The 15,328-nt window shown below is 32.5% G+C and overlaps 1 protein-coding gene across 1 annotated transcript; it reads left to right on the forward strand.

Moving 5' to 3' along the window:
• Positions 1-6,627: 6,627 nt before the first annotated feature.
• LOTGIDRAFT_172928 (hypothetical protein) lies at positions 6,628-7,092 on the forward strand (the record flags this gene model as incomplete). The annotated part of the gene is made up of 1 exon (XM_009050108.1): positions 6,628-7,092. The coding sequence occupies one exon, from the start codon at positions 6,628-6,630 to the stop codon at positions 7,090-7,092; it is 465 nt and encodes a 154-aa protein (XP_009048356.1).
• Positions 7,093-15,328: the final 8,236 nt, after the last annotated feature.

The following is a 15,328-nucleotide window of genomic DNA, read 5'->3' on the forward strand; positions in this document are numbered from 1 at the left end:
GAGAGAAATGGTGAATCAGTATGATACTATTTTCCAATATGGCTGCACAGCGCCAAGATTTGTTACTTGAAGATGTGTGGAAGAATAAGCTAGCTAGAGTGTTGACCCTTAATTTATAGCCTGGTTGAATTTGATCCCTTGACCTTACTTGCATGTTGTCTCAAATTTGGCAGAGGATACCAATGCAGAGCTGTGAGATGCCCATCCAGATCACCTTGATGTCACTTTGCAATCTATTGCCTCTTAAGCTATCAAGAATTTAGAATCCTTAAAAAAATATTCAGATGAAATTACATAGTATTAGAAATGAACAGAAATGTTTTATCCATGTAAGGTTTAATGCTTATACAAACATGGCTTTAAAACTGGATATTTAATTTTCAAGACTATACCTGTAGATACAGAAAAATTAAAATGTCAGTGAAATAAACTAAAAATAAATTGAAGCTAAAAATATAACTCCTTGATTGTGAATATTGAAATATGAAATTGTACAGTTTAATTAAAATGATTCTGTACATAAAGGAAGTTGTACATATTGTTGCCTCTAACATTAAAAATCAAAAGTAACACTCCTTTCTTTAGTTAATAACATTTAATGATAAGAAAATGAATTAATGAATATATAAAACATGAGAATGATCCATAAACTGTCTCATGTAAAACAAATTAATCAAACGAACAGTTTGGACTCAAAATTTGTAATAAGCTTCTAATACCTAGGAGCTGCTCGGTCAATAAGTTCTGCACTTGCGGAATTCATGGAATCAATTTCAAGTTCAGACAATTCAAAATGGAGAGAAAGAAAAAGAAGGGATCATTTTGAATGTGACATAATCTGGTTCTGTATCATTCGATTGAGGCCAGAATTGGAACAAACATAGCCTGTTCAGAACTCACCAATTAGGTGCGCCAATCTCCAATATTCGATTTTGTCAGTGAAGGGTGTAATTTTGGAAATTCAAAAAAACCCTTTTTCCTGAATTTTCTGATTTTATAATCATTGTGTTGATGGTGCCTGTAATACATAAACATACTGTAAAAGAATAAGTTAAACAATTTGATCCAAATTTAAAACGAATTGAATAAAGAAATATGAAATTGAATGGTTCATGATATTTTAATATGAATTGAATAACAAGTCAGAAAACAATTGAAAACATTAAAAAACTTGATATTATACTAATTCCATATTTTTTTTAATGATTTTTTCAACTTTGATCTTTTGAAGACTTGACAATGTTGTCTATCCCACCTTAAATTTTAACTGGTTTGTTGTCTCAGATAGAATTATCAAAACCATTTTATAATATCCAGCCCTTTGTTATATGTTTTCTCTGTAAATATGTGTCAAAATCTTTTTTAATAGTAATCCTATTTTTAAAAACTACTAAAATACTTGTATATAAGCTTTTTTGTTAAATTGGTGGATATTGTTTTTGTTATTAATGAGCTTATTAATTTTTTAATAGTTGCATTTTTCTAATAGGTTGTTTTTTTCTAGGCGTTAAATGCTTTCTATTAGAAACTAATTCTGCCAAAAAATCTCACCTTAAAAGTCAATAATACATGAAACCATTATATTTTGTACATTACTGCAGTCTGAAGGAATACTTAACAAAGGTGTCAAAAATAAACAGACTCATATTTCAACTCATAATGATAATTTTGTGAAAAATTTGAACAAGCTGGACAAGGTCTTTTATAAAGATCTGTCATAAAACAACTAATAAAAGGTTAACTATATGATTTATGACTAATATTTTTTGCAAAAGTGAAGTTTGCTGAACTTGGACATAGTTTTCCTTCAGTTAGTGTCCTCTTAGATGTAAAAAATGATTTCCTTGTTATTGTTTTAGAAGTTGCTTTGTCTTGAATTGCTATCTTAGTTAATTTTTTTTATTCATGTGTGTTAATTTATCTATCATTTTTGTTCAATGCATTCTTAATGAACTATTTCTGAAATTAGAAAACCATCTTGGCTAAAGAATATTTGCTACCACATGCAGTTGGTAATTGCTACTGTGTGAGGGCTCCTCAAGTTTGTTGGTTTCATAAAATTTTTAAATGGCAAGTTCTTGTATGCTGAAATTTCCAAAAATATTGTCAGGGCTGTAGAAGATTGGAATACATGGCGTTGCCCGATGTCATTAGCCTAAGCCCCTTAAAAGTAGGAAGTTAAACTTCATTTCATATCATTTTTAAGAGAATATTTCAGAATATTTCTGTAGATATGATTTTCAGATAAGAATTATAACTCTTTACCTTGTCCAAACATTTGTAACCTATGATAAAAGTTTAATGTTTTTCATATTTTGTGTTGATCAAACTCATTAATCACTTTACCTAAAAATGTAAATTGAAAACTATTATTATATAGCAGGACCACCAAACCTGGAAAGCAATGGGAGTGAGTACTTTTATAAAAGTGGCCCTATGATAATTTTCTGACATAAAACAACAATTACTAAAGAATGCCAAAATTTTGTATGCACATCAGGACTGTTTCCATTTCAGAATTTCTGTTTGATCGCTTTTGTATGCTTAATATAAGCAATGAATTCATACCCAATGCTAAATTTTAGCTATTGAATTATAGGAGATTCAGTTGTCAGATTTAATTTTGAAAAGTGATATGGATAGATAAAATTCAGCTCTATCAGCTGGTTAGGTACATATTTTAATGAATAAATTATTACATTTCCCTTTAAACCAATGCATTCATTAATTTATCACTACCAGTTCAAATCTCCACAGAATCAATTTTTTGTGTTGATGTTTTGAATGGTTTACTGATGTGCCTAAAATCTACAACCAAACATTTATTGGCAATTTTTTCACCAACTTCTTCATTTTTCATTTGTCACTCTTATAATCTTGTTACTATGTTTTTGTTAAAACATTGCTTTTTACCAATAATAAACTAGATCTGAACAATTATTTTATTGTATTTTAATGACTGTATGGAAATATATGAAATATATATGAATTCCTTTTAGGCACACCTGGAATATAATTTTATACGCCTCAGGATTTCATTGACAAGGGGCATTTTGATTTTATTTATTTTGTTTATATCACCCCCTTCTAAACACGCAACTAATACGCCCACATTCACGCCAGCATGCTAATGTATAAGTGACCCATAGATATCTTGTTATATTATAAGATATCTATGAAGTGATATTCGACCTGTCGGTTTGATATGTCCGTAGGTTGGTCCGTCTACAATTGGCATCTGACGGCCACAATTTTTGTCTGATTTGTATGAAATTTGGTGTGTAGGTTTATGTCCCATCTTAAGCACGGTCCCATCTTTGATACACTACAAATTCGTTAAAAGTAGAACGTGACACAATAGATACAATAGTTCTTGTCAAAATTCTGATTAATAGAATTTGGGAAAGATTTGACACATATTGGCAGAGCTACAGCCCTTGTAATACTGAAAATATACTGGGAAGTTAGCGTATCTTGCTTGCCATTCCACAAGTAGGACGTAAAAACATTTAATTTTATTTGCGTGGCATTGCTTGTTTTAAATTTTATTTTTCTGAATCACATTGAAATTTATTTATATATATTATAGCTCGCAATTTCTGACTGCATAAGTCGAAATTTCGGATTTCACAAGATATTACATAGACATAACCTTTGCAAAATACAGACATAAAACAATTGCGATTATACCAATATAAAGATATTAGACCAAATCATTTACAATATACAGATATAAAACTTTAACAGGTGCAATATATCAATATAAATATTAATATATATAATATATAATATATATAATAAATATATAAAACACATTATCGATTATTGTTGACACACTCCACCAATTATAATTTACAGACATTAGACATTACCAATTACAATATACAGTCATTATACAGTCTTTAGACTTTACCAGTTGAATTATACAGATATTAGACTTTACCAGTTGAATTATACAGATATAAGACTTTACCAGTTGAATTATACAGATATAAGACTTTACCAGTTGAATTATAAAGATATAAGATTTTACCAGTTGAATTATAAAGATATAAGACTTTACCAGTTGAATTATACAGATATAAGATTTTACCAATTCAATTATAAAGACATTAGACTGTAACAATTTAATTATACAGATATTAGACTTTACCAGTTGAATTATAAAGATATAAGACTTTACCAGTTGAATTATACAGATATAAGACTTTACCAGTTGAATTATAAAGACATTAGACTGTAACAATTTAATTATATAGATATAAGACTTTACCGGTTGAATTATACAGATATAAGATTTTACCAATTCAATTATAAAGACATTAGACTGTAACAATTTAATTATATAGATATTAGACTTTACCTGTTGAATTAAACAGATATAAGATTTTACCAATTCAATTATACAGACATTAGACTGTAACAATTTAATTATACAGATATTAGATTTTACCAATTTGATTATACATATATTAGACTTTACAAGTTGAATTATACAGATATCAGATTTTACAGATTTGATTATACAGATATTAGACTTTACCAGTTTAATTATACATATATTAGACTGTACTAATTAATCATTTAGATATAAGACCAATTCAATAATATAGATAAGGTCGTCCAACTCTATCCAATATTACGCCAATATTACTTTAGAATGAAAATCTGAATTTAGGTTTGCCTGCAAAAACAAGATTATAATCTAAGAAATGGCACTGTTGTCACTTCCGCTTATAGGTATATGTTCGATTGTATACCAACCAGACGTCGTTTTTTAGGGTTAAAAACCATATACATATGAATCAAATCAAGTTATTCAGCAAATAGTTTTCGTTGACATGACATCCATTTTGAGGCCTACATTGTGAAGCAAAATAGAAAGAGACATCTATAATGAATCAAGAGTTAATTTAGTACAAGTTTAAAGGAAGACAGTCGCTAGATTTTTTTGTATCTTTGGCGAAACTGATGACGGTTGATTTAATTTGAGACGTCAACGAGGGAAAAATAAATCAAACCATTGCTGGTTATGAGAATTTAATTCAAATTATACTGGTCAATGAAATGACTAACCCACATTAGTTAAAAGATCATCTCCAACCATTGATTATGTTATATTGTTTCGTCGGTTCGCCTACAAAATGAGAGAATTTAGAAGAAAAATACAGTTCACTTGAGATCTGAAGCTTCCGATGACCACCAGCTCATGTTCGTATCAGATATTCCACTCTATAAAATGGTTTTTCGATTTGTCTGTGACAGTGTAGAATTTAACTTTTTAACTGGTAAGCATGATTTTTATAGCTTTGATTCTTACATTATGTTATTTTTCGTACAAAAATTGGTTGCATTATGATAGATTCTACTTTACATAAGTGGAATGGCTGTCCTTGATTTTGTGGTACTATTTTAATTTTTCATCTGTTGACGCTGTTTAACTGATGCCCATAGTCTAAAACGCCTTCTTTGTTACAATCTGGACAAATTTGATTCTTGAACAGTCATCAGGAGAAGGTGACTGGTTGGATTGATGAAATTTGAGAGAAACGCCCTACAAATTACAACGTAAGCTTAGATACAGAGCTATTAATCTCTTTAGAAAAGTGGTGCAGGTTGGTTCCAACAAATCCTTTGCCATCGCTTGACGATCTGTCACAGGAGAGGATCTCAGTAGATACCGTCAATCCTATTGTATCCTACAACACTAACCCTTTGCATTTTCACATCAAGATCTTCGTTTACAATGTCAAAGCTTATACCTTTAACTATTTAACGGTTGGCATGCAACTTAATAAAAACCACAAAAGCTTAGACTGGAGCTATTTATTATTTGAGTATTAAGCGAATGGCTGAAATAGCACTCTGTAGTTTTCTCGATTTAAAACTTGATCATCTGATAAAGATTACTTTAAACTATCTGTGTCATTTTTAGAATTCGACTTTCGGTTGCCATGCAACAGAACAAACTTCCAGACTAGACTTCCAGATAACTAGATAATATTCTTAAGGGCAGTTATTATATCCCAGAACAAAAAAAAAAAAAAAGAAAAAAGAAGAAAAATCACACAAATAGCCGAAATTGTGCTCTGTCGTTATCTATAGCTTTATCAGCTGGTTAAGCTTTCTTTTAACTACCCGCGTCATCCTTCCGACCAACTTCCGGTTTCATTGCAACTGAACAAAAATCTCTGAAGCTAAGATTGCCGTTGCTTTCAGATTGTAATATTCTTGCAAGTATTTATTATGTCCAATAACATTTCTGAAAAATCACACGAATAGCTGAAATTGAGCTCTGAAGCTCTGTCGGTTGCTAAAGCAAATATCTAGACGACTATATTCCTTTAAAATAGAAGCTTACAGGGTTCCAATGATCTCCCCATGGCATGAATGCTACCCAGGAACGAGAGTTGTTTTTCTGCAACTACTAATATTAGTACATTTATTGCAAGCTGAAGCTTACATGTACACGTAACCATCAAACATTTATCTTTATGGAATTGCAAGAACCACAGACGCATGATTGAAAATTGGAATGCTATTATCATTGAGCACCTTTTTTTTAATGAATTTTGTTATTGTACATATTATAAGCTTATTGTATTTCTTCTTTCAGCCCGGTGAAACATGACAGCAAATAACTTCCTGACGATTTTAATCATTCTCTTGTGGAATTGGTCCGATTCTTCAGAAGGTCACGTCTGTTTACAGTCTACCAATTTAATAGAAAGTTGGCGAAACTGGGACATAGAAATTACTACAGAAAGACTGCGAGAGAGTGGCTTGTTTAACACATGTCCTTCCATGTTAGCTCTGGGACCTTTCAGTCCAGATCAGGATCGATCCTCGTGTCCATGGTATTATGTGAATAACCGAGATCGACACCGGTTACCTAGTGTGATCCAGGAGGCCAGGTGTAATTGTACACGATGTTTTGGAACCAATGAAGATTCCTATTGTAGAGAACAATATGTGAATGTGCCTGTGTTGTTTTGTTTTCCATTAGACGATTCTCAATGTTCAGTTCGTTTTGACAGAATTAGTGTAGGATGTTCTTGTTATTTTCCTAGACGGTTGGAAAATATCAGATAAAAATTGAACCTCATTGAACGATCCTAATCGCATGAGCATTATGACTTTGTACTTGTTTGGTAAACGGTGCCGAAGCAAGTGCTGCTAGTAGACGAATCTGTTTTTTTTTTTATATTTATCTCAACATCCTCTGGAAATACACGAACAATGTGAAATATATTGCAATATTAATTATTAAAACATTAGCTAAGTTGCAATGCTTGTGAATACACAGAACAATGCTATGCTGTAGGCTACATTAAAATTTTCACGAAGTCTAAATAAACGGCATATAACCATTAGTCCGTTCTTTATTTGTTACACCTTTTATGAGGTCTGATTACTATGAACTTCAACCCTCTACCCGTATCATTTGCCTCATTCAAAAATTAGCTTCTGGTCATCTGAATAAGTTAGTAGATTAATATTAGTGATCACAGCTTACCGTCGCCTTCCTACCCATAATTATCCATGTTTGGAAGTTATTTTAACGAGTCGTCCTTTTTGGAGCATCCAGGCTAAAGACATGATAAATTAAAAAATATCGTACAGCGACATCATTGGTATTTTCTCAAAAGGAGGTTCTTCTTTCGAGTACCTTAATTTTCAGAATTGGGATAAGCTTGTGAGCGAAATACATTAAAAGGAATTATTCGATTTTATAATTCTTCTGAAGATTATTTAAATAAAATCAATGTCCGAAAATAGCAGACCATTGCCTTTAATAATCTCTCACACGCCTGTTCGTTCGAGTGGAACAATTAACTTAAATCCGGTGTGTTACAGGTTGTGCACTTTACAGATTCCTCGATACTTAAAAAGTTGAAAAGAAAACGGTTATGAATTGGCGTTTTCTAATTACCCCTGCATGAAGCTGTCTTCATTCGACAACTCATTTCAAATCCTAAAAGGTCTTATGTACTAGGAAGAAATTATAAACTGCTGGCCATTAACGTCAGTATGTCGACTTTACTTTAAGTTAAAAGTATGTTTTTTCTTTTAGAAGTATCAACCAATACGTTATAATTATGACATTTAAAATATAAAGAGCTTCTCAGTACGGGTTCTTTGGGTTAGTACATAAAAAGGGCATTGGATTGCATACTTTCTGTCTACTTTACTGCTAGTCACAAAGGTCATAGAATCAGTGGTGTTCCTTATGAATCATCAGTATGGGGGCTGAGTAGGGCAGTCTAATTAAATTAAGACCAAACTTTTTTTATAAGCTTTTATTTTTAATACAGCCACTTCAGTTAGGTGGCCAAATTAAAAACAAAAGCTAATAAAAAACAGAACGAAAGTTTGGTTAGTGGTCTAATTTTTATTAGACAGTTGAGTAGGAGACGCAGAATTTTCAAGTGGGCTTTTGTTTCTTTATGTTCAATTGGGTGGGGGTGGGGGAGGGGAGGGGAAGCTGGGTCAGCCTCAGTTTGGTGAGACAGTTCATTGTCACGTCAATAAATGTTTGCAGAGATGTTAAAACAACGCGACCTCAGTATCACAATCCATTCAAGATCATTGGTTGCTCACTGCTCTCGTGTCCCTTTTGCTTGTTTAACAAAATATTTGGTATGGCCGAGGGATATCATTTTCTAACGATAAGAATCTAGAATGAATGGAGTTGACAAACCCAGTCAGAGAGTTGCATCATCAAGGATGCCACAATTAGTCCTGGCACGATTTATCGATGAATCGTACATGCGTATCGTATCGAGACGCCGTGTATCGATACTTGACGATACCTCTCTTTCCATACAAAAGATGGCATTTTTTAAAGTTGGTTTATGATAGAACAAGTTTTTTCACTGAAATTGTTAGAAATTTTTTTATAAGACTGTGGACGCTAACCATTTCTATCAACTTTGAAGATAAAATGTTAATTTTTATCCCATTACCCATATCGCAATATGTATCATATCGTGACCCTTGTATCGCGATATGTAACGTATCTTGTCATGATTGACGATAATCATTTTAAAAACCATTTGGTAATCCTCGACAGTTACCGTAAAGCTGAATCTGAATCTGAATCGGGTAGCCGTTTTCGCCTATAGCATTCCATAAGTGATAGCATAACAAAAGTACGTGTAAGAGCAGATAGGAGCCGTTATATTTGGTTTTGACTAGCATGGTATAAATTTTCCCTTTTGAATCATGAACCATTACCAGCGTGGAAAATAAAAAAAAAGGGGCGGAAAGAGGGGAGGGGGTAATATTATTTATATGGTCCGTCAACAATATTTATGAAGATCCCGAGAAGATTGTAAAAAAATTCTAAAAAAAAAGAACTGGATACTATTTCCTGGTGTATGACTTAATTTGAAATATGTGTTGTTATGATCTCGGTTGGATGATTGACCATCTCTTATTACAAATTCATTTGTCATTAATGCTTTCGTTAAAGATTTAAATTTGATTTTGATAACTAATATTTAGCAAAAGTCTTATTGAAGCAACATATGAAAACCGAAAACAAGATCGTTTACTTATTTATGTTTGGTTTCCTTTCCACGCCACCAGGTTCGTCTTTCAGTTACTTTCTTTTCAAGATCGTGAATTAAGTCGTAAAGAAATGAACAAAGATATGGGCGGTTGAAAGAAAAGATAAATGTCACGTAAAGCAATGCTGGAAACATTTTACCAATAAAGTTTATTAGTTGTCAATGGAAGGAGGTTGTCGCCTTTCTAGATGTTTCTAGATAAAAAAAACTTTTAGATTTTAAGAATAGCATTAATTATAAGCATCTGATTACTTCACATCTCCTTGGGGGCACTCGAAATTTCATCCCACGCTTCCAAGGCATGGTCGCTGAGAGTTTTCAGTATCAAAAAGCAATCATTTAGTCCGGTGTGATGTCCATTTCTCCTTCTCGACTTACTATCAAAAGGGATATCCGAGTGTAAGGTGTCCGCAGAAAATGACGGATATGAAATATTAGGAAGGTAATCAGCAGGTGAAAATGGAACTGGGGGATATAAGACATTGTGTATATAATAAACATCCATATAATCACGTTCTTTAAAAGCAAGTTGCCCACTGTTAATCCTTCAGGATGAGGAGTTTCAAAGTTCTTCTTCTACTTATTCAACGTCATTCTCACGTAAGTCATTTTTTGCATTTTTTGGAGTGTTAAGGGTTCCGCTTTATTCTCTGTACTTAGCCTATATATTTGAGTGTTCTTTCACAGTTTCGGTCGTGAAATTTCCATCGTCCTGTTCTAGAAAAATGGCAAACTGATTTGATTATTGCTTTGATAATATAGTCTGCAGGCTGTCTGTCGATCCGGCAATCCGTAGGTATCGTCACACATCTTCTGCTCATTCTACAAGTACATTTGAAGTGTGTTTACAACAATCCGAGGATGATGCCTATCCATTTTAAGCACAAAAGGGCCGAAAGATGACTAAGAGAGAACTCGTTTAGATACGGCAAATTTTGATGGACTTTAGGTTTATTTTTTGATGATTTCCAACAGAATGCAGTTATTCTAAACATTCTTAAAGAACCATTCATCAAGGAACAAAAAAAAAAAAAACAATTATAACGTTTTGACTTGCCCGATTTCATAATTTTTTGATGTATTTGGTTTGATATAGTAAATTTAATCAAATGTGAATGTAATCTAAATCCGAGAATATTATTGTTTTTTTTTTTTGCTTCATGATTTGTATAAAATTTGTTTTTGGATTTAGGTTATACTAAATATTTGTTTTGAAATAGTCATAGAAATATAAACACAAAATTATATCTGTCCAAAACAAAACCAAACAAATTAATCATCATCTTCCTATACATTTTTGTATGTATGTTTCTAAGTTAAAGGGACATAATGTTTTTTTTTGTAGGTCCAAAATTTGTAGACAAAATTCTCAACGGATTAAGGTGCAAATTGGTGAAATTGTTTTAATCCGACGATGAACTCTAGCGAAAATGTATAATGTATGCTTGTTAATTTTTTCTCTTGTAAACACTCTAAAAGGATTAACTCTTATTGTTATTTGGTGAAATTGTTAATTATCATTCAAGGATGCACCCTATCAAAAAATGTAAATATCAAAAGAGTTATTGCCCTTGTTCCTCTAAACGCGTTGGAATTTTAGCTTTTAAGGTAAAAAAGGACAATTCTTGACAGATTTGGATGAAGCTGCCTAACTATCTTTTCTGGGTTTTTTTCGTTTTTAAATCTCTTTGGTTGATTTCTCATGTATGTTATAAGTAAAACACTAGTTAAATGAGTTTGCCTTTAAAGGGACAGATTCGTCACCCGTTTCCTTAGTCTAAGCAACAGGAATTTTTTGCAAAGCTAATCAATACTAGATTTCACAGCTAACTGTCGAAATTTTAGACTTCAAATCCATGTGTGTCCATTGTCAAGAATTATCCGCGTTCGAATGTTATAATAACGACTCGTCTTTTCTTGAGATTTTGCCATATATAGAAAAGTCATACATATAGAAATAGAAAGTGAAATTCCTAGTTTGAGATATTTTTGAAGGAATTATGCGATTTTCGTACAGTTCTAGTACTTATGAAGACTATTTAAATACATTCAAGAATTAAATCAACACCGGAAAATGGCGGGTACTAAAACTAATTTTACTTAATATTTATATATTTGTATCTACCCGTTCAGCATGGGCTATGTCATCTTGATACTAACAGCTCTTTGGCTTGATTTGTCATGTAAGTCATAAGTAAAATACTTAAATGCCTACAATGGGTCAAGAGCTGTATTCTTGATATATCTTTTCATCCCAATATTCATATTCTTTAGTCGATGAAATCATTTGTGAACATTCCATTCTAACTAACATGATTTCGTTTTTTTGAAACCGATGTAAATATTACAATATTATGCACTATACATGCAAAATAGTTCTCGTTAATATTTGTACATGATAGAGAATTAGAAGTGTCAACTCAATAATGATTTTCCAAAAGACCAATTGTAAAAGAAAGAAGAAATTGTTATATGACCATTTAAGTGACTTAAAATATTACAATTTACATGACTTATAGAATAAAATTATACAATTAGCATGACTTATAGAATAAAATTATACAATTAACATGACTTATAGAATAAAATTATACAATTAACATGACTTATAGAATAAAATTATACAATTAACATGACTTATAGAATAAAATCATACATTTAGCATGACTTATAGAATAAAATTATACAATTGACATGACTTATAGAATAAAATTATACAATTAACATGACTTGTAGAATAAATTATACATTTAGCATAACTTATACAATAAAATTATAGAATAAAATTATACAATTGACATGACTTATAGAATGGATTTTGATCCTATATCTCCCAACCCTTTGGACATTTTTGAAGAGGCGGACGAAACATGCCCCCACATGAACTCACACTCCCATCGTGGATTGGCAATTCAGTCGTTGTGCCCTTGGGAATATGTTCAGAATCATTCCGAGAATCGTTACCNCAATAAATTGTGGTATGCTAGATGTACATGTAGCCGTTGTATGGGTTCCAATTACAGATGTCGTCCTGTCTACCATAACGTGGCTGTTATTCGTGAACAGTGTATCAATGGAACTTATGATTTCTATTGGGATACAGAAACTATTCCTGTCGGCTGTACATGTGTACATTCACCAATTAGACTCTCGAGTAAAAGAACTTCTTGGTCATTATTCAGTAAATTCGGAATAGTGTAATCCACTAACTATTGATTTGAGATTTTTCTCATTATTTTATTGTTCCAGATTTTTGTTTGCTGCAGCTGCAGGTAAAAATGTAACTAGTTTGGTCAGTGGACCATACATACATGGTCTAATTTTATTATGAAATTATGACAACTTACAAGTGATTTTCTTGATTTTTGCATTTTATAATCCTTATTTCCAGTGTGTGTAACTATTTTGTCATTCGATGTAGTGTTCACAGAGTAAAATATAACTTTTTATGACATGATAAAGATATAGATGTTTTGCTCAACCTTTTGTGTTAACCCCATTCGTCACCACTGGTCTGTCGAAATGGTTAATATAGCTAATATATTAAGTCATTCAAATATTCAACCAATTCTCTCTTCCAGATAAATCTGTTTTAAATTGGTCAGCATAAACTATAAAAATATTCTTTTATATTGCCGTTCTCCAGCTACATCATCATTCCATTGCTTAAGAACGTCACTGTTTTATAAATGTCTTTGATGTGTACCAACGGAAATCATATTTTGTTTAACCCTCCCTTTATGTACCTGAATATAGTGCATTTTCTCCTTTTTCCGGACATCCGGAGTTGTTGTCGACATTTATGCATATTATCTGTGTGAAAACTTCGACTTTGGGCATACATGTAAAATGTCTCATATTCAGAGTTTGAAATTTTCAAAATTTGAAATTTGATAGCTCAAACCAAACAACCAATAATTTCTGTTTTCGCAAAGCCGATGTGAGGTAAAAATAATTGATTTTGTAATTACCTTAATGTTAATAAATCATTCATCATTAATATATGTTTAATATTTTTATTGAGGCATTAATCCTGCCAAGACTGGTTCAACTAATTTTCAAAAAATATTCTGGGTATTTGGTAATTAAAGCGCCCCCACACCCCTCCACAGCAAAAACTAAAATAGATATGGACAAAAACTAAAGTGTTTCAGAACAGGTATATATTTAAGTACTTTGATATACAGTGAACAATGAAGATATACCAAGTCTCAACGACCTACGCAGGGATTCTTTTTGCAGCAATCAGAAGGCATTGGTCTGGTTAGTGGTACGGGCAGACGGCGGACACCCAAAATATAAAACGATCAGGTAGTTTTTGTCCCTAACTAATTTAGTGGATGGAAGCAAGGGGGGGGGGGGGGGGAATTTAGGAACTCCCTATATATATATAAGTGTTATATTGCTTATTAATCTCACTCGTATACTTAATTGGAGTTGTTTTTCCTTTATGGACTATGTTTTTCTATGATGCGTATGAATACAAGAAAGAAGTACACACATGTATGTAACCGCCATGATGTCTGAATTTGATGATTAAAGTTTATTTGTTTATATTCGATTCTTCCTGTCCTGTTTATGCTACGCTTGGCCGTCCTTACGATACTAAATAATTGGCGACGAGGTAAACAAGTTTAATACTACAAAATGGATTCTCCTACATCGGATATGCCTACATTATTCCGAGAAACTCTCACATCGTTACCTGCATACAGTGACGAACCTGCTGCACGTAATACATTCTACAATTACAAACCAAGTATACCGCTACCTCCAGCCTACAAACCATCACCCGGTAAACCTAGTATTGAATGGAGGGTGTGGGAGCGCATGTTTACGAATTATTTAGAGCTGATTTCTGCAGAAAGTATGCCAGATAGAAAGAGAAGAGCTTTATTGATTCATTGCTTAAGCACTGAGGGCCAAAGAATTTTCTACAATTTTCCCTGTCCAGGTGACACATTTAAAGAATCTTTGCAAGCGGCACGAGAATATTTTCAACCACAATTAAATACGGTTTCGGAAAGGTCAAAATTCCGCGGACGAAGCCAGCAACCCGGCGAAACTATAGATGAATTTGTAACTGCTTTGCATGGTTTAGCCTCTACATGTAGTTTTGGGATTATGGCCGATGAAATTATACGTGACCAACTTATTGAAAAGACTAACAATCGGAAAATTCGTGAACGCTTGTTAACTGAAGGTTCGGAAATAAATTTACAACGAGCGGTTGAACTTGCTCGCTCCATTGAAGCCGGCATACGTGAATCGAAAGTGCTTACTGGTACTACGGGTACAAATTCTCCTCCAGGAAATGTTAATTCTTTGAATACAAAGTCTAAAACTAATTTTTCAAGTAATCGCAAATCGGAAAAATCCGGTGCACAGAATTCGTCTAAATCTGAAAAGAAAACTTGCTACAGATGTGGATCCCCAAAACATCTCGCGAATTCTACCGATTGCCCAGCAAAAGGTGTTATTTGTTCAAAATGCGGTAAAAATGGTCATTTTGCAAAAGTTTGTATGTCTGCACGTGAAAAAGATTCGGTGAATACAATTGACAGTTCAAGTTCTAGTGAAGAATTAGGCACGTGCGAAACAGATCAATGTAAACAATGCACTGTAAAAACTCGTGATCAAAGTAATGTACACACTGTAAGAAATGAGTGTCAAATTCAGATGGAAGATTCAGTTACGGATCCTGTTTTCATATTTACGGTCAATACTGCTGCTAATACTAAATTATACCGTATGTT

The sequence above is a fragment of the Lottia gigantea genome (assembly GCF_000327385.1).
Source record: "Lottia gigantea unplaced genomic scaffold LOTGIsca_144, whole genome shotgun sequence".
NCBI lineage: Eukaryota > Metazoa > Mollusca > Gastropoda > Lottiidae > Lottia > Lottia gigantea.